The sequence below is a fragment of the Sturnus vulgaris genome, chromosome 2, assembly GCF_052056855.1.
Source record: "Sturnus vulgaris isolate bStuVul1 chromosome 2, bStuVul1.hap1, whole genome shotgun sequence".
NCBI lineage: Eukaryota > Metazoa > Chordata > Aves > Passeriformes > Sturnidae > Sturnus > Sturnus vulgaris.
In genome coordinates, this window is record NC_142244.1 from 20,207,342 (window position 1) to 20,231,738 (window position 24,397).

A 24,397-nucleotide genomic window follows, 5' to 3' on the forward strand; every position below is an offset into this window, starting at 1 on the left:
TTTTCATTGAAAAAGTTTTATTGCAAAATTACACAACTGTCGCTGTGTGGCACAAGAACAGACAATAAAAGCCATCAGACACCTGCATCCACACGATGCAAATTATTCACAATATCCCACAGTGTGTTCTTGCCTTGCCCACCCCTTTCACCCCCCCAGCCCAGCCTCCAGAACGTTCTGTGTGTGGGTTCAGTGCGCTGCATCACTGGGAAGTGTCCCACGCCTGGGGACATCCCTGGCATTGCCTCCTGCCTCCCAGCACCCGGGAATATGCAGTATTGGGCTTCTATGTCAGCAGGGAGATAAAGCAAAGCCATGGAGGTGCTCCATGCTGGCGTGACAGAACTGGCAATTCCATTGGGATGCATGGATTCTCCTCATTGCCATAATCTCAGTATTTGCCTTGTGGTGACTCTCAGTGCGTGGCAAGTGCTGGAATGGGCTAACATCAGCTCCTTTAAATAGTACTGACCCGATGATATCCCTTGAAAAGAAGTTAGGAATAGCCTGGATCAGGCTGTGAAACCTGCTCATTACCAGACATAAATATAACTATAAATACCTTTGTTTTTCAGGGTTCCCTTATCCAGGTCAGCAGATGGAGCTAAAGTACCATGGAACTTCAGCAGAGCATAATTAGGAAGTCAGGTAATGGCAGCTTTAAAGCCTTGTGTTTAATTAAGCAAGAAAGTGGAGGTGAACCTGATCCCACCTCCCTGTGAGAAGCCAGCCAGGAGTGCCTTGGGTCAGCTCCACAGGGAGCTGATTTTAAGTAGCTCTGGGAGAGTTGGCAGTGGGAACAGAAGCTTTCCCAGTCCTACAGGAGAAGTGAGTTCACTCCAAGAGAGGTGAGTTCTCTGCCTGGTACAGCTGCCTGTTTCATTATACGTGTTGGCCCCTCAATGATCCCAAGGGGTGGAGTGTTGAATGGACCTCAGGTTACTCTTTCTAGAAACCCAAGCTGTGCTTTGGGCTCTCCCTGACATCCCAAAGCCCCTTAGTTCTCCATGCAATGTTGATCCAAGGTGCTCTTGGCTTTGATCATCTCCCTAAGGATCTCTTGTGGTTGAAGCATCAAATGCATAGCACAGGGTTAGGCAGGACAGAACGGCAGAATTCCATACCATCTCCAATCTCCCATGCTGCCTCCTGCTCTGCTCCAGGGCTCTGCAGGGTCTGGACTGCACAACTGGCCCCTGGAGCTCTGTTACACACCCCTGGAGTGGGAAGAGAGAAGTGGGGAACAGCTCACAGGGCACCCAAGCGGGAGAAAAGGGGCAGCTCTAAGTATGCAGTGGGATGGAAGCGTTTGGGATGGGAGGGTGGTGCCTTGGCAGGGCTGGTGGAGCAGCAGGGAACTGAGCAGGAGGCTTAAGCAGGGAGGAGCTCAGCTTCCATGTGGCCACCTCAGCTGACTCATGGTGACCCTCTGGTGCCAGGCTCCCCTGCTCCTCTCTGGAGGTGGGTTTGTGCAATCTGGATTTTGGGGTGAGGTAAAGTGTATGCTGGTTTCTCCTTACAATGCACCCTGGTCTGAATAGCACCCATGGTTCGAGAAGGATACAAAATAGTGTTTCCCATTTGTCAAAATCCCCCCCTAAAAACACACACAAACCAAAGCTCTGGGGAAAAAAAAACCCAACTACAACTCATCGCGCATCTTGTCGCCTTTGGGCCTCACGAGCCTGCCAATGAAGAGGATGGAGTTGGTTTTAGTGTCCTTGATCATGAAGATGAAGGGGTGGTCAGCATAGAAGAGTTTGGGGTTCCTCATCTCCTCTCGGCCGTAGATGTCGGCGTCGTAGGGGTTCCCTTCCGTGTCCCATTCCAGAGCCGCCGCGTGGAACACGTTGGACAGGTAAAGGTCTTTCTTGCCAGAGATCTTGGACAAGTCAGCCTTGGTTTTATCAATGGCTTCTGTCAGGCCCAGACCACCCAAGTGTTTCTAGGAGGAGACAAGAGGTCAGCAACCCTCCCAGAGATGGCACAGTGCAGGAGGGAGAGGGGCAGCAGGCACGGATAACCAACCCACCATCCCACGGTCTTTCCTCCCATCCCAAAGAACTGTAAGGCCCAACTGTTTCAGGGCCTCCTTTACCTGAAGGTCGTGGCTGACTTCCAGGACGACTTTTGGCAGCGAGATGGCCACTGATCTCTTCTTCATCTTGCTAGTCCAGGTCTTGAGCTGCTCCTTGTTCAGCAGTTTCTCCACCCTCTCCAGAGGCTCCACGTGGTTTGGCATGATGAAGATCATGCTGGAGAGCTTGTGAGCCAGTGGCATCTCTACCACCTGCAGCTTCTCTGTCTCATCATCATAGTAATTGTAGAGACCTTGAAACCAGAAGCAGGGAACAGTGAGATGTGGAGCTGAGGCAAAGAATTTAGCCTGGACTTTCCCTGACCAGGAAGGGAAGAGAGTCTGGACATCCTTTCTGGGAAGTGGCACTATTGGACTTGGCTGTGGCTCTCATTTGTGTGATGAGCCAGGATTTGTTCCCAACAGCCAAGCACCTCATAGTAAATATGGATTCCCTCTGCTCACAGGGAGACTGAATCAGTGGAACAAACACTCCCCTGCTTTGCTCTCTGTCATGAGGCAAAACAATCTTGGAAGGAGCTGGTGGAAATGTGGGTAACGGAGAGCAGTGATCCCAACTCCAGCTGGGCTTGGTGCAGGGCAGGAGGTTTTCCACTCACCTGTGCGGTGCATCATGGGCACTCCCACGGTGTAGGAACGGGTCACCATGAAGCCACGGTTGTCCACCATCTTATGATGGAACTTCTCATCCCAGTGAGCTACAGGAGAGGAAGAAACACAGCTTGTCAGACAAGGAAGGGAATGGGCGGTAATTCCATGCACAGTTCCCAAACACTGACCAAGAGCTGCCTCCAGCAGACCTAGGACTTTCCCCCCTTCCCTTGGGGCTATCAGATGATTTTCCAGGCCCCTCCCAACCCCTGTGTGGGCTCAGGGGGAGGTTTTGGGTCCCTTGCACCAAGAACCCGAGGCAGAACTTACGCTTGAAGAACATGGCGTTGACGATGAGGGCCCCATCGGTTTTCTCCACGTCTTTGGTGACCTCCGGCAGTTTGCCGTCCGTGGTCTGCGCCGCCCACTCGTTGATGGACTTGAGGGCGCTCCTCTTGTCGCGGAAGTTGATCTTGGAGTGCTCGTAGTTGTAGTGCTTCTTGCTGTTCTTCACGAAGTCCTCGGCGAAGGTGATGGAGGCGGGGCCGTAGAGGCGGCTGCCCATCTTCCAGGTGACATTGCGGGCCGTGCTGTTGCTGACGTCGCTGAGCAGCTCGGAGAGCCCGCTGTGCACGTACTCGTCGTTCAGCTTGTCCGCGCTCAGCACCGCCTTGGCCTGCGACGCCGTCGTGGCCTTGCCCCCGAGGGACACCAGCCCGAGGGACGAGGCCACCACCACGGGGGACAGCAGGATGTTCTCCATGTCCTTGTCCTTGGCCATGGCGTGGTAGAGGTTGAAGGCCAGCGTGGTGCTGCGCTCGGCCAGCGTGGTGGCCTTGTCGCTCAGCTTCCTGTCCTCCGAGGGCACGGCCGCAGCGAGGCCCAGCAGGGCCAGCCCCACCATAATCCACATGGCTTCAGCAGCAGCCTGCACCTCCCAGCACCTGCCGGGCAAGAAAATTCACCGTCAGCGTCATCCAAACCCTTCCTGGAGCATCCAGACATCCCAGGGGCTCTTCCAGGGAAAGCCACTCCTTGATTCCAGTGACAGTCGCGTTGCCCCAAGGCTTCACTGGGGTGCAGCCACCCCAAGTCCACCCTGAACCACAATTTATCTTCAGGATTGCAGGCTGCACCCTGGCAAGCAGAGCTGTGTATTTGGCATGAAAGCTTCCTTCCTAAGCTGCTTCCCTGTATTCCAGTGTTAATGTACAGTGGATGATTTAAGGAAGGGTCAGGGAATGTAAGCAGCAGGTATTTCTCTTGTCATCTTTACAGGGTAAGGGGGAATGGCTTTAAAGTGAAACAAGACAGGTTTAGATAGGATATTGGGAAGAAATTCTTCCCTGTGAGGGTGATGAGGCTCTAGCACAGGATGCCCAGAGAAGCTGTGGCTACTCCTGGATTCCTGGAAGTGTCCAAGATGAGGCTGGACTGGGGCTTGGAGCAACCAGGGGTAAGGGAAGGTGTCCTTGCTGCCTATGGCAGGTGGGGAAAAAGACAGTCTTTAAGGTCACTCCCAACCCAACCCAAACATTCCATGATTCTGAGCAGGAGAAACCTCTGTCCTGATCAGGAAAAACTGAAAAATGTTTGTGCTGCCCCTTGATCCGAGGGCTGTAGCAGGCACTGAGTGTCAAGGGCCGTCCTCTCCGGGGGCTCCAGTCCAGGTCCCAAACCCTCATCTCCTTGGCACTAGATGGAGCACGTGAGCTTCCAGCAAGCCAAGCCAGAGGCAGCCCTGGAGAAGATCCTGCACTGTCTGATCAGCTCTGTTCGACCTTGGTTTTGTTTGCTTAGCCCTGCTGGGGAGGTACTAAGGCAGAGGGAAGTGAGGGAGCCTCATTTTCCCCAGCAGAGCCTTCAGTTCATGCCTTAGGTGGATGGATCTCATCCCCATGTAGGTGAGCCCATCCCCAGCAAGGGCTCTGAGCCCCCAGCTCTGGTATTGTGCAGACTGACCAGTCCTAATGCCTGGAAGCCCTTTGGAGCTCATCCCACCTGGCCCCACACGTCCCCTCCCTCCTTCCTTCACTCAGCAAACCTTCCTGCTGGCAGCTCCTCAGGCCTTAAATCCCCCCTCCAGCTTTTGGGGGACGTTTTTCCTCGTCAGGAACTGCATCGCTACACTCAAGTTCTGTTCCTTGGTGGTCTCAGCCTCAGGGGCTGTCCCTGGCGTGGGGAGGCAGGGAGAGGCTGCAGCGGGGCTGCTGCAGGGTTAAAGTATTCCAAGCAGGAAGCCAAGGGCCCGCTGGGATTACACATGGAAGGAAACACGCAGCACGTAGCTGCGGGCAAAGAGAGTGCGCAGTTCCACCAGGGACCCTTTGCCAGAGTGGGAATTACGTAGCCTCGGAGAGGGAGGCGATTCCAGCCTCAAATCCTTTCTGGGAGCGAGGCTTCTGGTAAAGGGAAGAGCCAACCTGGCTGCCTCGACAGCAAAGATTTGTGCAGGAGGCTCAGAACTGCCCTCGACACTTTTCTAAAGTGCAGCCAGGGTGACAAACATGGGAGGTCTGAGAAGGTTCCTTCTGGTTCTCTATTTCCCCTTTATTTCTAAGGATACCTTGAAACTGTTTCATAGTGAGGTCAACGTTTGCCTTTTTCTTTCTGAAAGAAAACAGATACATGGAGTAGTTCTCTTGTGAGCAGGGGGGTGGCCTGCACTGCTTCATCCTCAGCTTAAAAAAAAGGTTCATTATTTCAGGGCCGAGTGACAGATTTGGGCTCTGCTGAGTCACACAGCCCAAAGATGGGGAAATTTTGCCCGTTCTTGGATTATGGCAGCGGTTATGGGTGAATTCATAAGGCATGGTGAAAATGGAGGGAATGTGGGGAATGCACAGCCAGCAACATCCTCTCCTGTGCTCCCACAGCGAGGGGACGCCCAGTGCCAGCGTGGCATTCCACAGCCTTCCCTGGGGCCGCCGGGACCCGCTTTCCTGGCGGCATTTGGAGGTGAACCAAAGGGATTTTGGAGGGCCGTGTTTCTCCCAGGAGCAGGATAGAGCTGCAGGGCAGAGGAATGCAGGCAAAAGGCCATTTCCGTGTCACCAGGGGGATGTGACACTTGGTTAAGGCAGCAGAAGGACGGGTCGGGCTGTGCTGTGGCTGGAGGCTGCAGGGAGAGCTCTCATTCCTGCGCTGGGATGGTGCCCAAGGTCCTGGAGGCTCCCAGGCTAAGCCAGAGCAGGAGCTGCAGGATTTCACTCACACCGAGCTAAAGCTTCCCTTATCCCCCTTTTCTTTTTCGTCATTCTCTGAAAGCTTCTCCTGCAGCTTCACTGTGACCACCTCTTGCAAACTGGAGGCGATTGGGGGATTTTTTTTTTTTAATACCTTTCCTCAAAAACCCAGAGCCAGCTCCCGGGACAGTCCGTACCCCTCTTCCCCATTGCAGCCTACCCCCCACGCACTCCCTCCTCCCATGCCATAACCCTCCCCCCGATTTTTTTTGCCCGGCCAGGAGGCTGCAGGACCCCAAAATCCACCCCCCCCCAACCTGCACCCAGAGCTGCAATCTCAGCTCGGTCTCCACCCTGCCAGCCCGGCGTCCCCCCCTTACCTGCGGGGTCGGGACACGGCTTTGCTCGGCTCCCTGTGCACCTCCCGGTCCTGCGGAGGGGGTATATAAGGGGCCGGCGAGAAACTTCTGGAAAGTTGGGAAAACCCTCTCAAAAATGCTTGGGAGGGAGAGGAAGGGGAGGATCCGTCCCAGATCTCTCTCTGCCTGCCGCCAATGGCAGGGAATGCCGGCCCCGCGCCGCCGAAGGGGGGTCGGGATGGATGGGGGGGGATGGATGCGCGTTCCCTCCTCCTGCAGCGCCTGGAGCTGCCCCTGCCTGTCCCCAGCCTGTCCCCTGCCTGAGCCCAGCCAGCATCTTCTGGGAGTTATTCCCTACCCAAACTGTGCTCTTGCCTTTTTACAGGGTTTGTGCCCATCTTATCTCCGTCCTCTCCCTGCCCCTGGCATCTCCTGCAGCTGGATGGTTGTTGGCACCAAAGGCAGGTAGTGATACATTTATTTTTGTGTTTCTGGGCTGTCGGCCTCCTTATGAAGTCAGGGGTGATGCAAAGGGCTTCAGCCACGACTGGAGCAGTCACACACAGCCAATGTTTAACACTTGCCCATCCTGCCATCTGAAATGTGCCCTGATTGGTGACATCCAAGAGAGAAGAGAAGGCTCCAGGGAGAGCTCAGAGCTCCTTCCAGAGCCTAAAGGGGCTCCAGGAGAGCTGGAGAGGGACTGGGGACAAGGCATGGAGGGACAAGACACAGGAAATGGCTTCGCAGAAGGCAGGGATGGATGGGATATTGGGCAGGAATTGTTCCCTGGGAGGGTGGGCAGGCCCTGGCACAGGGTGCCCAGAGAAGCTGTGCCATGGAGAGGTTTCTGCTGAATCACAAGTGTTGAAGTTCAGTTTCAACCCAGTCACGTTTTAGGACAGCACAGGATTGTTTTCATGACAATCTGGGATGTAGGGATATTTGAGGTACCACCCACCTCACGAACGGTTGCATCAGCAGAAGGATGCTGCATCCTTGTGTTCTTTAACTGATGTCTATGTCTCCCTTTTAATCACACTGTAATTTCATTTCCCCCCCCCTAATTTTGGCTCTGACAGATTTTTCTGCTTTCCTCTGAAGACAGGGGCCTGAGCAGGTCTCAGCCTCCTGTTGCTGTGGTAGCAAACAGCATCTCACTTTTCCTTCTGGCTTTGAATATTCTGCTTGTTGTCTTGGAAGTATCTTGCTTTGGATTCACCATTCCATTCCCTTTCATATTCCATCAATTCCCACCTGTTCTAGAAGGTAGCATCAAAAAGGGACATTTTCCTTCCATCTGACCCGTTCAGATGGTGCCATGTGAGTAGATACTTCTCGTCTCAAACAAGGTGAGATCTTTGGGCCCTCTCTGTAAAAAAAGTCTCCATCAGCTGCAACAAAACTGGTTCTCAGTCATGTTTAGAGATCTGGTGCCTTCAGGGAGGGATTCAGTGGGAGAAAGACCCTTGGAATACCTTAAGCAACAGATTTTGGTACACTAGTGTATTTTGGTGCAGTTAGCTTTGCTTTGTGTCTGCATAAATGATCAACAATGAGGTCCCAGAGTTTTTATAGCACAATTTTGGCTTTATTAAAAATGAATTTGCTGATATCAAAGCATCACTACCGAGGTAAATGTTACTGGTCTGTACCAGCAGCATGTGCCAGCTGAGAAATGAGAAAAGGTCCTTTAAACTCCCACTGTCAGCTGCTTTTCTCTGCCAAATTCTGAATTGCTCCACCTTCATACCCTTCTCTGTAATTACTTCCCATGTAAAGATTTTTTTCACCTTCCGAGTGAAATGTAGAATAAACTCCTAAATTTTTCATCTTGATTTCTTTCACTGCCTCCCAGCACCAAAGTCCTTTGACACTCTGGAGGCTCTGTGCTTCAGTTCTTTCAAACTGGCTTGGCCTCAATAACATGAATTTGGAGTAGAATGAAAATAGTTGTGTTTGAGGGCTGGCAGTCCAGCATAAAGCTATTTCAGTTTTTCCTGATTTTTTAAGTGTATATTTCAACCTATTCCTGCTGTCTCTACCACACAACCTGGTAAGAGTCACAAAAAAACCCTGCAGAGCTTTAGGATGTGAATATGCAGAAAATTAATCAATTCCACCAAAATGTCAGCAAACAACTTCATCTTGACTGTGAACAGTTTTGTGCAGGGCCAACGCTCTGGAAATGAGGCTGATCTGCATTGCTGGGGAGGATTCCTGCTGTTATCCAGTCACTTCCAAGCGGATTGGGCTGTGCAGCCCCCACAGTGCCACGTAGGAGCTCCTCCAGCGATGGGAAGGGGGAGCCAAACTGGGAGTTGCCGTCTTCCGTCTCTGCTGCTCGTGTAATGAGCGGTTCCAGCTGCCAAAGGGACACATCCACTCCTCCAGCCCAGCTCCTCCCCTCCAAACCGCACTTGCGCAGGGCAAAACTCGAGTTTCTTTTGTCTGCAGTTATTTCCAGCCTGGGTTGGCTTTGTGGGTTTAGGGCAGTGCAGATCCACTGAGCCTTCAATTAAAATCCACCCGAAGTTTTGTGACATGGGTGTGATCCTACAGCCCCCACGGCAAAGCAGAGGGAGATTTCCAGGACGTTGTTGCAGTCGTGTGTGGAGGAGCTGCTGGGATGGAGAGCAGTGAAATCCAGCTGTACCAGGAGTGCAGTTCTGTGGGAAACAATCCATGTCCAGTCATGAAACATCCAGATGGGTGCTGACCTGGTTTTTCGGCTTCTTGTTCCAAGCAGTGTTACTAATTCACTTGATTATCTATTGAAGGAGTGTTTTATTTCTACGAAAGCAGACACTGTGTGTTCTTTGGACAGGACTTTTTAAATATAAACTCCAGCAGCTTTGCACTTTTACCTTGCAGTGACCCAGGAGACTCACCCTGTTTTCCTGTGTTGGAGACAGTCTGTCATCTTCTGTGCTGCTGTGAGGCAGTGCTGGTGCAGGATTTCTGCTTTCCAGGATTACAGCTGAGGAGGGCAGGGATGTATGGAGCCAGCATTGAAGAGCCTTAAAATCACCCCTGCCGTGGCTAAGGACACATTCCACTGTCCCACATTGCTCCACGCCCTGTCTAGCCTGGCCTTGAGCATTTCCATGGATCCAGGGGCAGTCACAGCTTCTTTGGCCACCCTGTGCCAGGGTGTCACCACTCACACAGGGAAGAATTCCTTCCCAATATCCCATCTAACCCTGCCCCCTGGCAGTGGAAAGCCATTCCCCCTTGTCCTGTCACTTTCTGCCCTTATAAAAAATCCCTCTCCCTCTTTTTCAAGAGCTCCCTTTAGGCAGTGGAAGAGGCTCTGAGCTCTCCCTGGATCCCTCTCTGCTCTAGAGCTAGTCAGGGTTTTCCTGATCCTCCAGGTCCCCACATGTAAAGATTTTGGGGGAATTCTGCTTCCTGGCTCAGCTCAAGGGTAAGTTTGGGATCAGCACTTTAATTTCCTCCCTGCACAACCTCCTTTGGCACTGTGAGCTCATTGATGCAGCCCCAGGCGTCCTGGAGCCGTGGCTTTGCTGGCAGCAGTGCCCTGCACTGGAGTGGGATCCCAGCCCTGTTCCCCCTCTCTGGCTCTCAGCCATGCCCAGGTCTGGCCTGGCTGGAGCTGGGAGGGCCCAGCTTTGTGTGAGCAGACAGCACACAAAGGATGGCAGTGGGGCTGAAAGGCTGCATCCCATGGATCCCTGCCCTGGCCTGTCTGGAGTGCAGCAGTGAGAGCCCAACTCCCTGTGGCAGCCTGCTGTGCCCAGAGCTCCAGGCTTTCAGGGAGCTCACTGGGTTGACCTGTCCTAAAAGGGGCAAATTCTGTGGATCCTCTGCAAAGCACCGATCTCCTTCTGCTTCCTGAGCAGGTGTGGTGGAGGCAGGAAAGGAAGAGGAGAAGACCTGACTGCCATGGAGCAAATTCCCCATCCAGGGCATCATCCAGGTATGTCATGGTGCACAAACCAGGGAGCACAGGCTATAGAGGCTGCAGCTGCAGCTTTCCCACAGGGCACAGCAGAGAGAGATTCTCTTGATCCCAGTTTGTAATCCCTGTTTAATACTCGCAGAGAAAAGTTCAAAATCCACAGGGTTTCCTGCCAACACAGCGAGGCAGGGGGCAGAATTCCTCTGGTGCTGTCGGGTGGAAAGAATGACATCTGTGTGGCCTCAGCAGAGGGCCAGCACGGGTGATGGCAGGTTGGATTGCAAGCCCCTGCATCCCACACCTTCCTGGGAAATGGGTTATGGCAGGAGGAGGTGGAATCCTTGTAGATGTGGCAGCAGGAATTTGCAATCCCCAAGGGGCTATGGGGTCCTGTGCTGTTCCTACACTGATCCAGGAGCACTGGTTTGGGGTTGTGGTAAGCCAAGAGGACTCCAGGATGCCCCTTCCAGGCTAATGTTTGGACTCCGTGGTCCTAGAGGACTTTTCCAACCTTAAACTCGGTGATTCTAAGATGAGCACTGGTGATGTGTATCCCTTACCATCTCCCTGCTGCCTCACAGTGACTGGGTCTGGCTGGATCCTCCCAAAAAGCAGCCAAAAGGAAAATCAAGTGCTTGGTTTGTCAGTCACATCAACCCCACGGGCACAGGGGCCATCTCAGGGACAGGATCTGAGAGTACCAGGACTTTGGGATGCTGTAACATCAGTTTCCTCACTGGGAACAGGCAACGAGGACTGTGCCAATTCCAGGTTTTCACCCTTTATCACAAAATACAAGCAGAGAAGGCCCAGGTGGTCGATCTGCTCTTCACAGAGCAGAGCTGTGGTGGGGAATCTTGTTAAAAGCTGAGTTTGCCTCTGCTGCAATGAGTTCTCCCTCATCTCTTCCTGGCATTTTCCAGGAGTATATGGGAATGTGAAGGGTCTGAGCTCTGCCTGCCCTTCACATTTGGTGGAAGCTGAGAGGAGGCTGAGCCCCACATGCTCCCCCTCCCGAGGAAACCGGGATGTAAAAGGAAACCGTTTATTCTGGAGCCAGCTGAGGGAACAGGAACGCCCCTAAACCCGAGCCTGGCTTGGAGAGGGATCCTCAGGCAGCCAATCTTCTGCTTCCAGCACAGCACTGCTCAGGGCTGGGAGGCGGGGTGGGCTCAGCCTGTGCTGCGTGTGCAAGTGTGTCACACAACTGCCTGTCTCCCCAGTCCTACTGCTGTCCCTAAAAGTCTTTTCCTTGTTGGGAATCAGGTTCCCAACAAGCCAAGCTCTAAAACTGCCACTGTTGATGCCGGATGAAGGAGGGGACTGAGCACAGGACTGGGGCCGCTGGGTTTGCTGCCTTGGGGACTTTGGGGGGTTGGTGCAGCAGTTTGAAGGCAGGAAAGGAGGAGGCCAGGGATGAATCCCAGGAAGGACACGCTGGGCTCAGCACTGGCCAGTGGCCCAGCAGGAATAAACAGCCAAGTGCTGAGGATGTGTAAGCCAAGGGGTGCTTAGGAAGGGGCATGGCAGCCTCTCTGTCTGCTCTGCTCTTGCAGAGGCAGCAGAAAAGCTGCCCAGAGATAGAGCAGGAATCACAGGATCTCAGACTGGTTTGGGTTGGAAGTCATATTAAAGCTCATCAAGTCCCATCCTCATCCACTGTCCCGGGTTGCTCTGAGCCCCAGTGTCCAGCCTGGCCTTGGACATTTCCAGGGATCCAGGGGCAGCCACAGCTGCTCTGGGCACCCTGTGCCAGGGCTCCCCACCCTCACAGGGAACAATTCCTTCCCAGTAGCTAATCTAAAATCTCTCCTTTAGTGTAAAACCAAACAGGAAAAGAGGTTTCATCCTTCCCTAGTTTCCAAGGATGATGGATGCCCCAACCCTGGGGTTGTTATGCTGATCTGGTGGGACAAAACCAGTTTGTGTCCAGGTCTGAGCTGCTGCAACTTTGCTTGGGATGATAAAATGCACCCACCTAGGAGGCAAAAGTCCCTTGCCATAGGTCCAGATTGGGTCAAGGGGCTTAACCCATAACGTGGCAGTTTAGGATGTGTCTGCAACAGGCCAGAGACCCTTAGGAAAAAAGTGACATCTTCCCTGCGTCCTCACATGAAACCTCACTTAGCTTGAATGCTCCTGCCTGCTTCAAATATGCCAGCAGAAAATTGCAGTGTGTTTTTCCCAGCTACTGTATAGATTACCTGTGAAAATCTGGCAGGGAACAAGTGGCAGGTTTCTGGAAGATTCAAGGAGCCCACATGATGCAACCCTGCTGCATTCTTGCAGAGCAACGTCTGCTCCTGGGAGCTTCAGAAGGAGCCACTCACATTTTATTGCAGCTGCCAGTGGGCTGCATCCACACATTAAAGACTTTTCCAGGGTCACATCCCTGTCCTGCCACAGCTCCTGGTATTGCAGAGCCACATTCCTGCACCAGACAGAGTAATGTTAATTTTAGAAGCAAAACCCCACTCTCTGTTTTCCATCTTTTGTAACTTGCAGAGAGGAAAGTTGTGGATCATCCAGTGAACTCTTCTCTGTTTCCCATTTCAGAATGAAGCTAGAAAGGTTTTTTTTTTTTTCGTGGTCATTCCAAATGGTGTTTAGAAACTCACAGTCGTGTTTAGTTTTGGGAATAGTCATGCACTTGGCAGTAAGACCAGCAGATATGGATCCTGGAGCAAGGGAAGCTCCGTGGCTGTTGGATGGGATCTGCCAGCTGAGTCACACAAGGCAGATCTGACTCATCATATCAGATCTGCATCTGCAGAAGCCCCAGGATTTTATAAATTTGGGCAAGGCTGATGATCCTCTGTAAAAGCTGGGGAGGCTGAGGCATGAAAGGTGAGTTTGGGGCAGAATCAGAGCCAGGCTGCTTTTGCTGCTTTCCTTCTGCACAGGGATGCTGAGGGCTTGACAGGGAGTCCCAGAGGCATCTTCTCCCTCTCTGCACAATCTGCTGAGGGCTGGGACCCCAGGATGTGGAGCTGCTCTGTGTGGGATTATGATTATCCCAGCTCCAATCTCATCCAGCAGAGATGGATCACATGGCCAAGGGGTCCTCTGGATTTCCAGAGCAGCCTCTGTATCCTTGTCTTCTGTCCCTGCTTCTGGTTTCTCTGCCCAGGCAGGAACAGGCTCTGCTTTGTTTTTGTAGCCTGTGGGACCATGACTGATGCCTTTCTCTAACGTGGATCCAAACTGTGTTTCCTACAGTGGGAAGAGATGCAGGAGCTGCCTCTCTCTGCACCTCCAGGTAGCACAGTCCAAGGTCCTGGCCCAGCACTCAGCACATTGAACATCTCCTGCATGTCCCTGGTTCTGACAGGCTGTTCCCAACACTGGAGGGGGCATCAGAGCCGCTGAAATTGGCTCTGTACAGAAGGTCTCTTGTTCAGCCTGGGGCAGAGGTGCTTGGGAGAGGTGGGGTGGAAGGTTTAGATGAATGAGGATCGTTGTTTCACTCCTGATTCCCTTCAGGAAGGGGCTGGATGTTTCCCAGCCATGCACAAACAGCTTGGATTCAGTCTTTGAAATCATTTGCACTTCTGGACTCTTTTGGCATTGACGTCCAAACCTGAATCCTCCTGGGATCACTGCTGGTTTGGGACCCAGGGATGCTGTGGTTACAAAGACATGTGCAAATCAAAGCCTCTTACAGCTGCCCTCCTCCCCTGCATGGATCTGCCTTAGCCCCATCCAGTTGGGAATTATTTCAACCTCCTTTGCTGCCTGAACACAGAAAAGCAGCAGCAAAGAAATTAAGGCAGCTCCTGAGTTTTGAACAGTTCAGGATGCAAGTCATGGCTGCAGTTTAGTGGGAAGGAAAAACTCAAATCCTGAACTTCCAAGGGTTTCTGTTGGATATGGAATACCCAGTTCTGGTTGTTGTGTTTTCCAATGACAAAGCTGTGTGCTGGACATGCAAAATAATGGAGAAACTGCAATTTGTACTTTGTGGAATCGTCTTCATTTTCCAAATTCACCTCCCCAAATCCAGAAATATTTTCAGTGACTGTGATGGCACCTGTCTTGATGAATTAACAATTTAACTATGATTTTCTCCCTAATTCCAGTTAACAGAGTAATTGGATCTGCTGGAGGCATGTTAATCAACTGTGGGATGCACAATGAATCCAGTCTGGGCTCTGTCTCTGGTTCACCACGTGCCATGAATCCAGCAATTCACCACTGCTTGAAGCTTTCCTGACTTCCCTGGCATTTTCAGGAAGGTCCATGGTCAATCACCCTGTGGAAGCAGGTATGAAGTGGAAGGTGGGGCAGGATGGGGGACACCTACAAAGCCCTGCAGGAATCTTGGGCACCACAGGGTTGATGCAGAGTCAGTGGAAACAAATCCATATGGGCGTGAGAAGCACTGGGCTCATGGCACTGTGTACTCCAGAGGTCCTTTTGAGCCTCATCACCTGTGGTGTCCCATTAGCTGGAAAATGCCAGTGCTCTGGCTTCAGCTGGACAGATAATTCTGTGCCTTGGTGCCAACCCTGCATCCCTGGGGCAGCAGGACCACTGTCCTTGAGGATGGGATCAGGGTGAAAAACCTCCTCCAGCCTTGACTGCCTCCAGGGTTTCTGTCCCATGTCCCAGCCCCAATCCCACGCCCTGAATCCTGCACTGGGAATACACTTCTGGCTCTGCGTGGCTCCGGCCAAGAGTTTCCCATGCTTCAGAAAGTGCCACAAACCCACAATAAACAGCACAGCCCCTGCACTGCTGTCCTTGAGCTCCCCTGGTCCCCAGTGCAGCTGGTGCTTAAACATTTGGGAGAATGAGAATATTTAGGATTTCTGGGCTGCAGAAGTGTCAGCGTGGAAAAGGCTGCACCAAAGCAGAGAGAGCAGCGGAAATAGATGGATTTAAAAATAGTGGAGACAGAGAGGGGCTGGCTGGGATTCAGGAGTACAGAGAGCTGTGAGCACACAGATCCAATTAGGGCACTGCAGGACTCGTTTAAACCCTGCTCCCATCTACAGCAGCCCTGGGAGCAGTGCCCAGCCAGGATCCCACCGGCATCCCCTCCGTGCATCCCCAAACCCAGCCCCTCTTGTCCCCCAGGGAATCTCTCCCGAGCCTGGGGAGGCGCCGCTGCCCCGGGCAGGGACATTCCATCCTCGGGCTTCGTGTCCCGTGTCCCGGTCTCGCTGCTCCCCCCGCCGCCCGGCTCCGGCACATCCCGGGCTGGCTCCAGCCTTCCCCAGGCACCAATCCCTGCAGGAGGAGCAGGAAAGGCTCGGTCTCCACTGCACAGCCCCGGGTTGGGCACCAGTAGTGCCTCCTGGGAGTCCCCCTCTGTCAGGGGAGAGGTGGCTCCCCTGCCACTTGCCCCGGGAATGATGATCTTCCAGGCCAGTCCTCCCTGCTGGAAGGAGTAAAACAGAGCCAAGAGGAGTAACAAGGCTAGCAGGGGCCAGGAGGGAAAAAGGGGAGCCAAGATGGATGTAGAAACCCCTGGCATTTTTGCTTGTTTGTTGTTTTTTCTTGTTTTAGGTTGGAAAGGACCTTAAAGATCACCCAGTCCCTTCCCCTGCCATGGGCAGGGACACCTTCCACTATCCCAGGGTGCTCCAAGCCCCATCCAACCTGGCCTGGAAGGGGAACTTCACTTATTTCAGACTCTGCCAAATATAGTTTCAACTGTGATTTATTGGAGTTATCACTAGAAATAAGATGATGATAGTATAGATAAGCCCAAATTGTGGGAGCATGGGCATGGGTGCCCGAGCAGCAGAGATTCCTTATGTCTTTCCAGCTTTCAGTTTCAAAGATGCTATTCTGCCTGGGAGCAGAGAGAGGGAGTCCTTCTCCTTCTTTTTGAGAGACTTGCAGGATCCTCTTCTCCTGAAGAGGGTTCCCCAGGCTGCCCAAATCCCTCCCAGGCTGGGCTGGGGATGCAGTGTGCCTACAGGAGAGAGGCAAGGAACAAATGGCATCTGCAGGAGAATCTTGGCAGAAAGTCTGTAGGGATGGGAGTGACTCAAAGCAGTTCTCTCATATAAAATCCTATAAGAATAATGGCACAGAATGGTTTGGGTCAGAAGGGACCTTTAAAGCTCCTCCAGTCCCACCCCCTCCCATGATCAGGAACATCTTCCACTGTCCCAGGCTGCTCCAAGCCCTGTCCAGCCTGGCTGTGGACACTTCCAGGGATCCAGGGGCAGCCACAGCTTCTCTATTTCTGGGACACGTCCATGTGTCCTGGAGGGATGTGGCAGGATGCACAAGCAGCAGGCAATCCCTTTAGCAGGGAATGGGAAGGGCTGGCTTCCTACATGACACAAGGCTGGAGCCCCCAGAGGGGGTTTGCAGGGATACCCTTCAGGTTTCCCACTCAGCTGTGGTCCAGAACTGCAGCCTCCCACTAAACAACACCCAGAAAAGGGGGTTTGGCTTGTAGAGGGAAGTCTTTTATTTCCTTTAATTAACTGGATCTGAACTGGATGGAGCCCAAGCCTGGTCTTGGTCACCAGCGAGCCCCGAGCATGATGAGAGCTGGCAGCCCCAGTGGTGCTGGTGCCAATGCCAGCAAACCCCCCTGATGGGCCTGAAAAACCCCTACAGGTCTGAAACACTCATGCTCAGGGGATGGATATTTGAGATGAAACCTCAGCAGCAGTTCCTGCTCAGATCCCTTCCTCTTCTGACTTTACAATTGCCAGCAGTGAGGAAAATCCCTGCAGGGTAACTCAGGGATTGCTTAAAGCCCCTTGCATTGGGATAACCAAGTGAAGCAGCAAGTTTTACCTTCTATTTATCCAGGAGAGAGAAATTAGAGCCTGTCAGGGTTCTTAGAGCCTGGCTGGGGTGATTTACCAGTCATGTGAGTGCCTGTGCACACAACTCCAGAAGCCTCCTGCTCACCTTCCTTCAGGACACGCTGCCTGCCACAGGGAGCTGCTGGATGAAGGGGGAATTAAAGGTATTTGTTATTCCCTGCCACAGTCCATCACCAGGCTGCCTTCCCAAGGAGCTGCAGCTCAGGGGCTTGCCTTGGAGGGAGGAGCTGCTTTATCATGGCATGGCAGCTTGCCCTGGGAAGAGCTGGGAGACACTGGGATTTATTCCTGAGATGGAGTTGTGCTCCTGTGGGGAGGCCAGGGCTCAGAGAGATGAGGCAGGGAGGGGCCTCACACTCCTGTAAGCACTCCAGCACTGCATCAGAGCCCAGCCTGGCAGGCAGGTCCCAGCCCCAGCGTTCTCATCCCAGTTCCCAGAGCTCTGTGCCTTTCCCTGACTTTGGCTCATCAGAAGCACGGAGCTGGTGATGCTCCATCAGCTCCATCCCATGCCTGACCCGTGCTTGCTGCCCACCCTCTCTGCCCCACCACGTGTTTCCTTTGGGGAAGAGGGAGTTCTGTCTCCAAACCCTTCTGCTTCCAAAGGATTTATTTCCACATGCCCTGCTCCCCTCTCTGTCCTGTAAATGGAAAGACTTAGGCAGACACTGCTGCACATGTAGAGCTGTGTGACCACAAGATTTGCTGCAGCCAGCCTAGTCAGCTGATCCAGCCACACTCATTCAAGGAATCATTTTCCACTGCTGTCCAAGCTGTGGCTACCCGGGGAGGGGGGGGAAAGGGAGACTTGATGTTTTTGGGATAACTGGTGAAGGAAAAGCACACCTGGAGAGGGGGGCACATCTCTGCCCTTCATACATCCTGAGCTGCTGTATCTGTCAGGGTAAGCAGTTGTTGGATGAGGTTATGAACCAAAAGAGGGTGGATTTAGATGGGACATTGGGAAGGAATTATTGGCTGTGAAGGTGATGAGACCCTGGCACAGAGTGCCCAGAGAAGCTGGGGCTGGTTCTGGATCCCTGGAAGTGTCCAAGGCCAGGTTGGACATGGTTTGGAGCAGTCTGGGACAGTGGAAGATGTTCCTGACCTGGCAGAGAGTGAAACTGGATGAGCTTTAAGGTCCTTTGAACCCAAACCAATCTGTGATTCTGTGACTCTATTATTTTCCTGAAAATCAGGTCTTCCTCTGGACTTTTCCCTTCCATTTCCAGCTTTCCAAGATCTCATTGCAGGTTCTGTACCTTGAGAAATGGAGGTGTGCCCCCAAGGCTACCCTGAACCTACTAAATCCCACAGGGTTGGATCCCTTGCTGTGGTGTGGAGCTGAGTTCTCGTGTCCCAGCAGCAGCTGCTGCTTGTCAGCTGTGGGACCTGGCTGTGCTTGGTGGCCATGGCAAGAGGCACCTTGTGGCCCTGTGGCTTTGCCACTTGACTTGGAGGAGAACTGGAGGTGGGAAATGAGTGACTGCAGCTTCAGCAGAGGGTTATCCCATGAATCATGGGCTACCTGGCTCTGTGGTCATCCCTGCATGGCTCCTGCTGGACCTGTTTGTGCACATGCAGCTGGTCTGAGGTTTCCTGCAAGGGCTGAGCTTCCTCATGTGCCCTGCCCAGCTCTGATTGCACCTCGAGGCCACCACAGGGACAACTGGCACATGATACATCTCTCTTTTGGTGGCCAGTCTCCCTGCCCTCGTGATGGGGCAGCTCTGCCCAGTATTCCAGAATTCCCCTCCTTCCCAAAACACACAGCTGGGAGGGAGTGGAGACCTCTTGTCCCTGCACAGGTGTGCCAGCTGAAATGTCAGGGATTCGGGGAAGGTCTCTGCTTCTTGGCTGATCTTAAGGTGGCCTCACCCCTTGCTGGTGTTGGGGGAAATCCTCCAGGCAGGGAGAGGGGCAGGAGGGGATGGGTGAGAGGGAAATTCCTGCCAGCAGTGAGTCACCCCCCGCGTGCTACGCCTGGAAAAAGCAACTGCGCCCATCCTGCTGCAGTGCTGGGGCAGAAGGGACTCCTCATTCCTTTGGGATCCCTTTAGGGACAGGCTTTATATTTTCCTGCTTTAAGGTAAGTTAGGCTGGAGTTTCACCCAGTTTAGGGAGAAGCAGCAGAGCCAGGTATCAAATCCCAAAAGACTTGGCAATTCCTGGCTGGTGAGACACAAAGCACAGGGTGACTTTGCCTGGTTTACCCACATCCTTTGTGTCATTTTAAACTGAGGGGAGAGATTTTAGATTAGATATTGGCAAGAACTTCCTCCCTGTGAGAGAGGCTCAGGGTGCCCAGAGAAGCTGTGGCTGCCCCTGGATCCCTGGCAGTGTCCAAGGCCAGGCTGGATGGAGCTTGGAGCAGCCTGGGACAGTGGAAGTTCCACCTATGGCAGGGGTGAAACTGGGTGGTCTTTGAGTTGTTTTCCTACCCAAAACAAGAAAAATGAAAAACATTTATTTATGCTTCCCACCCTGCTTAGCATTTAATTTTCTGAAAGATCCTCCTCCACAGGAGCATCCTCCTGCACAATATGGAATTTGCAGGAAACACTCCCTGCTTGTGCAAAAAGCCAAAACTCTCCTGCCTAAAAACTATTTTTAATCGGGATACTGGAGATGGCTTAGGCAGAGAGGAAGCAGCACTAAACCAGCTTTGAGCACGGCTTTTGGGTCTGTGATGGAGCTGCACAGCATAATGCAAACTTTGCTGGGGTGCAGGATTCATGCTCTGGAAGAAAAACAAACCAACTCCTCGGGCTGAATCTGGGGCTGATGGCTGGAATTTGAGGAAATCCTGTGAGTTTCTAATCTTAGGCTGTTTTTTTTCCCTGGGTAGTTTATTCCTTTAAATAGAAAGGCTTAAATGGGATTGACTCCTACAATCCTTCTGACCTGGCTGAGCTGTAATCTTCAATGGGCAGGGATGTCCCATCTCACATCCCTTCTGCTTCTGCTGTGAAGGGACAACACTCAGGAGCCCTCATTTTCTCAGGTGTCACCTGGAGATCTGTCCCAGCTTCATCCTGCCCCCTTGGAACAGCAGGGAAAGAACCCTGGTGTCTGACAGAACCCAGGGAAGGGCTGGAGCTGTGCCAGGGCAGGTTTAGATGGAATATCAGGGAAAGGTTGTTCCCTTTGAGGATGCTGGGCATGGCCCCACAGAGCTCCAGGAGCGTTTGGACAGCACTGCCAGAGGTACCCAGGGTGGGATTGTTGGGGTGTCTGTGCAGGGCCAGGGATTGGACTCCACCATTTCCCAGGACTAAGGGAGGAGAAATGCCAAATGTGGTGCCCTGACTCACATGCAGAACAGGTCAGGGAGCTTTGTCCCCCACAATGTGCAATGGCACGAGGAAACAGCTTTTTTAGGATGACCAATTATGTATCTGAATGTCCATTTCCATTTCAGATCTCCAGGAGAACTATCCACATCATCCCTGGCAAGCAGACCCAGGTTCCTCCCCAGTTTTCCAGCAGGATTTGCAGTGGGTGCTCACAGACTCGAGAGCTTGGCAGCTTTTTCAATGGTGCTGTTTGCTGCACATATTTTTATCCGTGTATGGAATAATTGTCCTGATGAAATCCAGGATCTGTGCAGCCAAGCTGACTTTGTAAGTGCCACCACCTTTTGCAGCTGCCAAGACAGCAACCCTGGATTTCCCCATCCTCTTCCTCAGCTCTTCAAATCCTTTTTAAACCAATCCTGAGCCAGAAGGAGGACAGCTCCCAGTCCTTTTTTCCCATACTAGGCAGCAGCTCCCACACCAGGATGGCCTTATCTCTGTACATCCCTGGTCAGAGAGTCCTTGGCTGCCTCAGCCTGCCCTGCCTGCCCCACCTTGCTGATGCATCTGCAGTGTTCCCTCGGGGCACAGGGGGGGCCAAATGGAGCCTTTTCCTTCTCCCACCACTCTGTCGTGGAGCACGTGGGAAGTTTAATGCTCCTGGGAGGTTGGGATGAGTCAGTGTTTGCACGTCCTGAGTCACTCCAGGGAGTTGCCAGAGAGGAGGGGGGATGCCCAGTCTCATCTGGGGGTGTAAATATCCCAGAAAGTTCTATCTGAAAGAAAGTTCCCAGTGAGAGGTCACCACCTAAGTAGAGTTGCTTGCAGCAGGGCTTCCACCATGGACCACAAGTGTCACTCCATGAGAAAAAGTTATTTCCTGGCCCTGCTTCCATGTGAATCCTTTCAGATGGCCCACAGCTGATTATTTAGGAGGGGTGCCACATCCCCAACCCATGGTTGTCCTTGGAAACTTCCTGGGATATGCCAAGGGGTTCCTCTTGGCAGCTCCATCAGAGTAAGTGTGTGGAACCATGACACCCAACATGCCAGGGAGGCCACGGAGCAATGCCAGGCAAGTCCTCAAAGCAAGGCTTTCAGCATGTCTTGGGAGTAGAATTAATTCCCATCTTCCCACTGATAGAACTTTTTATCACTATTTTTGGGTTTTTTTGAGCTAGAGATGCTCCTGAGCTCATATGATGGCTTTGGGAGTGGATTGGCTCAGGAGTCCATCCCTGGTGCTCAAAGCAGGTTTAAGATTTAAAGGGGAGAGTGGACACCCTTGCTGACACCCCCACAGGCACTTGGATGTCCTCTGTGCCTTGATTAACAGCCCAGATACTTCAAGTACACATCTAGGCTTTGGATTTTTACCTCTATTTCCAGCTTGAATGGAATAAATTCCCAGGTCAAGAAGAGCTGGGAGAACCACCCCAGGATTTTTTTGTTCTCAGAGTCCCTGCCTTTAACATGAACTAAATTTTCTATGCTTGCTCAGTGCAGAGGCTGAGCAGGGAGTGAGGCCAGAAAAACAGGAGGTCATGTCAGACTTTCTTTTTTTCTCCTCTTAACACTGAAATAAAAATACATCCCAAGCTTGTTTTGGGATTAACAAGAAAAAAATTCCTCTTGATGGGAACCATCTGTGGCTGGGAGATGCCGGCTGCTTTCTGCTTCCCACCCTCACACAGATGCTGTCATTTGGGGTGTGTTCCTCTCCCAAATATTATTCCTCTCATCCCTGTGCTGGTGGGAGGAATCCCAACTATTTAAGGAGGCTTTTCTCCCAGCATTTCAAAGCAGCAGCAGCTCATGACACCTATGGAGGATAATGTTTGCTCTCCTCATTACAGCCCCAGTGCCCAGCACAGCTTGCTGGTGGCTGCTGGGCTCGGAGGGTGAACACTGTGAGTGTCTTGGTTGTGACTTTTCCACCCCAGACGTCACCTCAGAGTCAAAGCAAACATTTGTGGGCCTGTCCCACAGAGCAGGAGGGGAAATCTGCCCCGAGGAGTGGAGATTCCCTGGCTCTGCCTCTGCTGTAAATGCTGCTGGAAATGAGGAGGTTGGTGCTGGTCTCTTCATGGTGTCAAAAAATGGACCTCGTTGAAGGGGTGGACCTTGACCCCAGCTGAGGTTTTGGAGTGGGAAATGCAACTTCTGGGCTGGAGGACGAAGAAGTGCATTTGCAGCATCAGAAACTCCAGAGAGATTTTGGAGCAGGGAGAAGCCTTCAAGGCCAGGAAGAGCAGAAGAAGTTCAAGGTGAAGCCAGCAGAATCCAGGGCAGGTGTGGCCCTGGGAAGAAAGGCTGGAAGTGTTTCTCTGCCCTCTCCATGCAGCTGAAGAGGCTGTCTGGATGAAATGCCTCCTCCTGGGATCAGCTCCTGGCAGGTTGAGCAGGAAGCTGGGAGCAAGACGAGCCCAACAGGTTCTGGGCTGTGAAGCCTCCTTGATGGCCTGGGATCCAAGGGCTGAACTGAACTGAGCCCAAATGAGCATTTGGGGGCTTTCCCAAACTTGGTTGGATGAAGGATTTTTTTGTGTGGGCCTTGCCATCTTCAGAGTGATCCAGGCTTGGGAGGTGGTTTGGATTCATTTGGAGAAAGGAGGGCAGGACCTCAGGCTGGGAACAGTCCTGGCTGCTCTCAGAATATTCCATGAATCTGTGCATCCATGGCTGTTGTAAGGTGCTCACCCAAAAGCTGCCTCTGTGCAAGGAGGACTCCTCTTTCCAAGATCTTTTAACAAATCCCTCCTGGGCCAAATAAACCCCAAAATGCCACTCTGGTTTTAACAGAGAAGGGTGTTTGTGCACACTTGCTGATGCTTGGAAAGCTGAATGCAGGTGCTGTGCTTCACCCATCAAAAAGCAATTTACAGAATAAGTTTATAGAAATTTATATGAACTGTTGGAACAGCATCATGTAGAGCAACGTTATATTGAAACAGGAAGAAATTTTGCTGTTGTTTTATTAGAAATAGAAATGGATTCACATAACATTTTTCAGACGGTGAGGTTTTGAACTCTGGGTGTTTAATTTCAGCAGTGTTTGTGCACTCACGCTCCATCCCTGGCAGGCTGAGCTGAGGCTGGGATGGGTTTTTCATCCTCTGTGATGGGGTCAAACCCCACATCTCCATCCAAGGAAACTCTGAGATGGAGAGAATCAGAAAACTGATGCTCCCCCTGGCCTGGCTGAATAACAGGGGCTTTGTTCAGGGATCCAGGTCAGGGGTTTTATTTCAGTACCTGCAAAGAAGGTATGAGAAGAATGCAGCAGGTTCCTCCCGGCCTGGAGAAATGCAGAGATATCTCCAGAGGCGTTTAATATTAACTGGAGCAGGGCACATCTCTGAAGGGTTTGACTGTGAGCCTATCTGTGTTTGTATCCAAACATCAGCTGCAAATCCCTAGCGTGGCCAGAGCTGGAGCAGGTGAAAGTCCTCCTGGAGGGAGCAGATCGATGACGGCTTTGTCAATAAAGATCATCCCGTGCTGGCACCAGGAATGTGATCCATGAGCCCGGACCTTCCTGTGCAGGCACAGAACAAAGGCCTCAGCCAAAAGGCTCTGATTAATGTGTTGGTGAAGGGGAGAGGGCTGGGTGGGCAGGGAGCAGAGGGAACAAAGCAGCCCTGTGTGCACAGGGCAGCCAGCAAGCAGCTCCTGGGAGAACGCTGGGGTTTTCCTTCCAGGGTGGATGTGATGGGAGCTCCTCCAGCAAAACTCACTGGGATTTTGATGCAAGCAAGGTTTGGCCTTCACACTCATCCTCTCTGACTCTTCTGGTCAGATGTCATCAGAAGCACTTTTTGATAAAGCTCCCTTGTCACAGGGCAGGGAAGTTTTGCACCATATAATGAGAAATATATTTCCTTCCTTGCTGTTTCAGCTGCATTTTTTTATTAAGTGGACTGCACTAGAAAATGCTGTTAAACAAAGTTTACTTTAAAACCAATTAGTTCAGGGATGGCTTTACTTACATGCCCTCAAGTTCTCCTAATATATCTGGAATAATGGAATCACTAAGGCTGGAAGAGGTGTCCAAGATCATCAAGTTTAACCTTTGACCAAATCTCACCATGCCCCTAAACCATATTGTGAAGTACCATATCAACATGATTTTACTTGTTTTTTTTTTTT

The 24,397-nt window shown here is 52.1% G+C and overlaps 1 protein-coding gene and 1 long non-coding RNA gene across 4 annotated transcripts; one reads left to right on the top strand and one right to left on the bottom strand.

Annotated features, from left to right (window-relative positions):
• SERPINH1 (serpin family H member 1) lies at positions 1 to 6,400 on the bottom strand. 3 transcript variants are annotated; one of them, XM_014892028.2, is made up of 5 exons: positions 6,255 to 6,400; positions 3,020 to 3,633; positions 2,698 to 2,796; positions 2,099 to 2,331; positions 1 to 1,945 (listed from the first exon to the last, which is right to left on the bottom strand). In XM_014892028.2, the coding sequence occupies exons 2-5, from the start codon at positions 3,600 to 3,602 to the stop codon at positions 1,643 to 1,645; spliced, it is 1,218 nt and encodes a 405-aa protein (XP_014747514.1). In that variant the 5' UTR covers positions 3,603 to 3,633; positions 6,255 to 6,400; the 3' UTR covers positions 1 to 1,642. The 3 variants fall into 3 exon arrangements, with proteins under 3 accessions (XP_014747514.1, XP_088014719.1, XP_088014717.1); XM_088158593.1 differs by lacking the exon at positions 6,255 to 6,400 and adding an exon at positions 5,256 to 5,294; XM_088158591.1 differs by lacking the exon at positions 6,255 to 6,400 and adding an exon at positions 4,734 to 4,988.
• Positions 3,856 to 24,397, top strand: LOC106862811 (uncharacterized). The gene is made up of 5 exons (XR_015801054.1): positions 3,856 to 3,943; positions 6,619 to 6,698; positions 10,097 to 10,173; positions 14,235 to 14,419; positions 20,374 to 24,397. It is a non-coding gene; the product is annotated as an uncharacterized LOC106862811 (long non-coding RNA).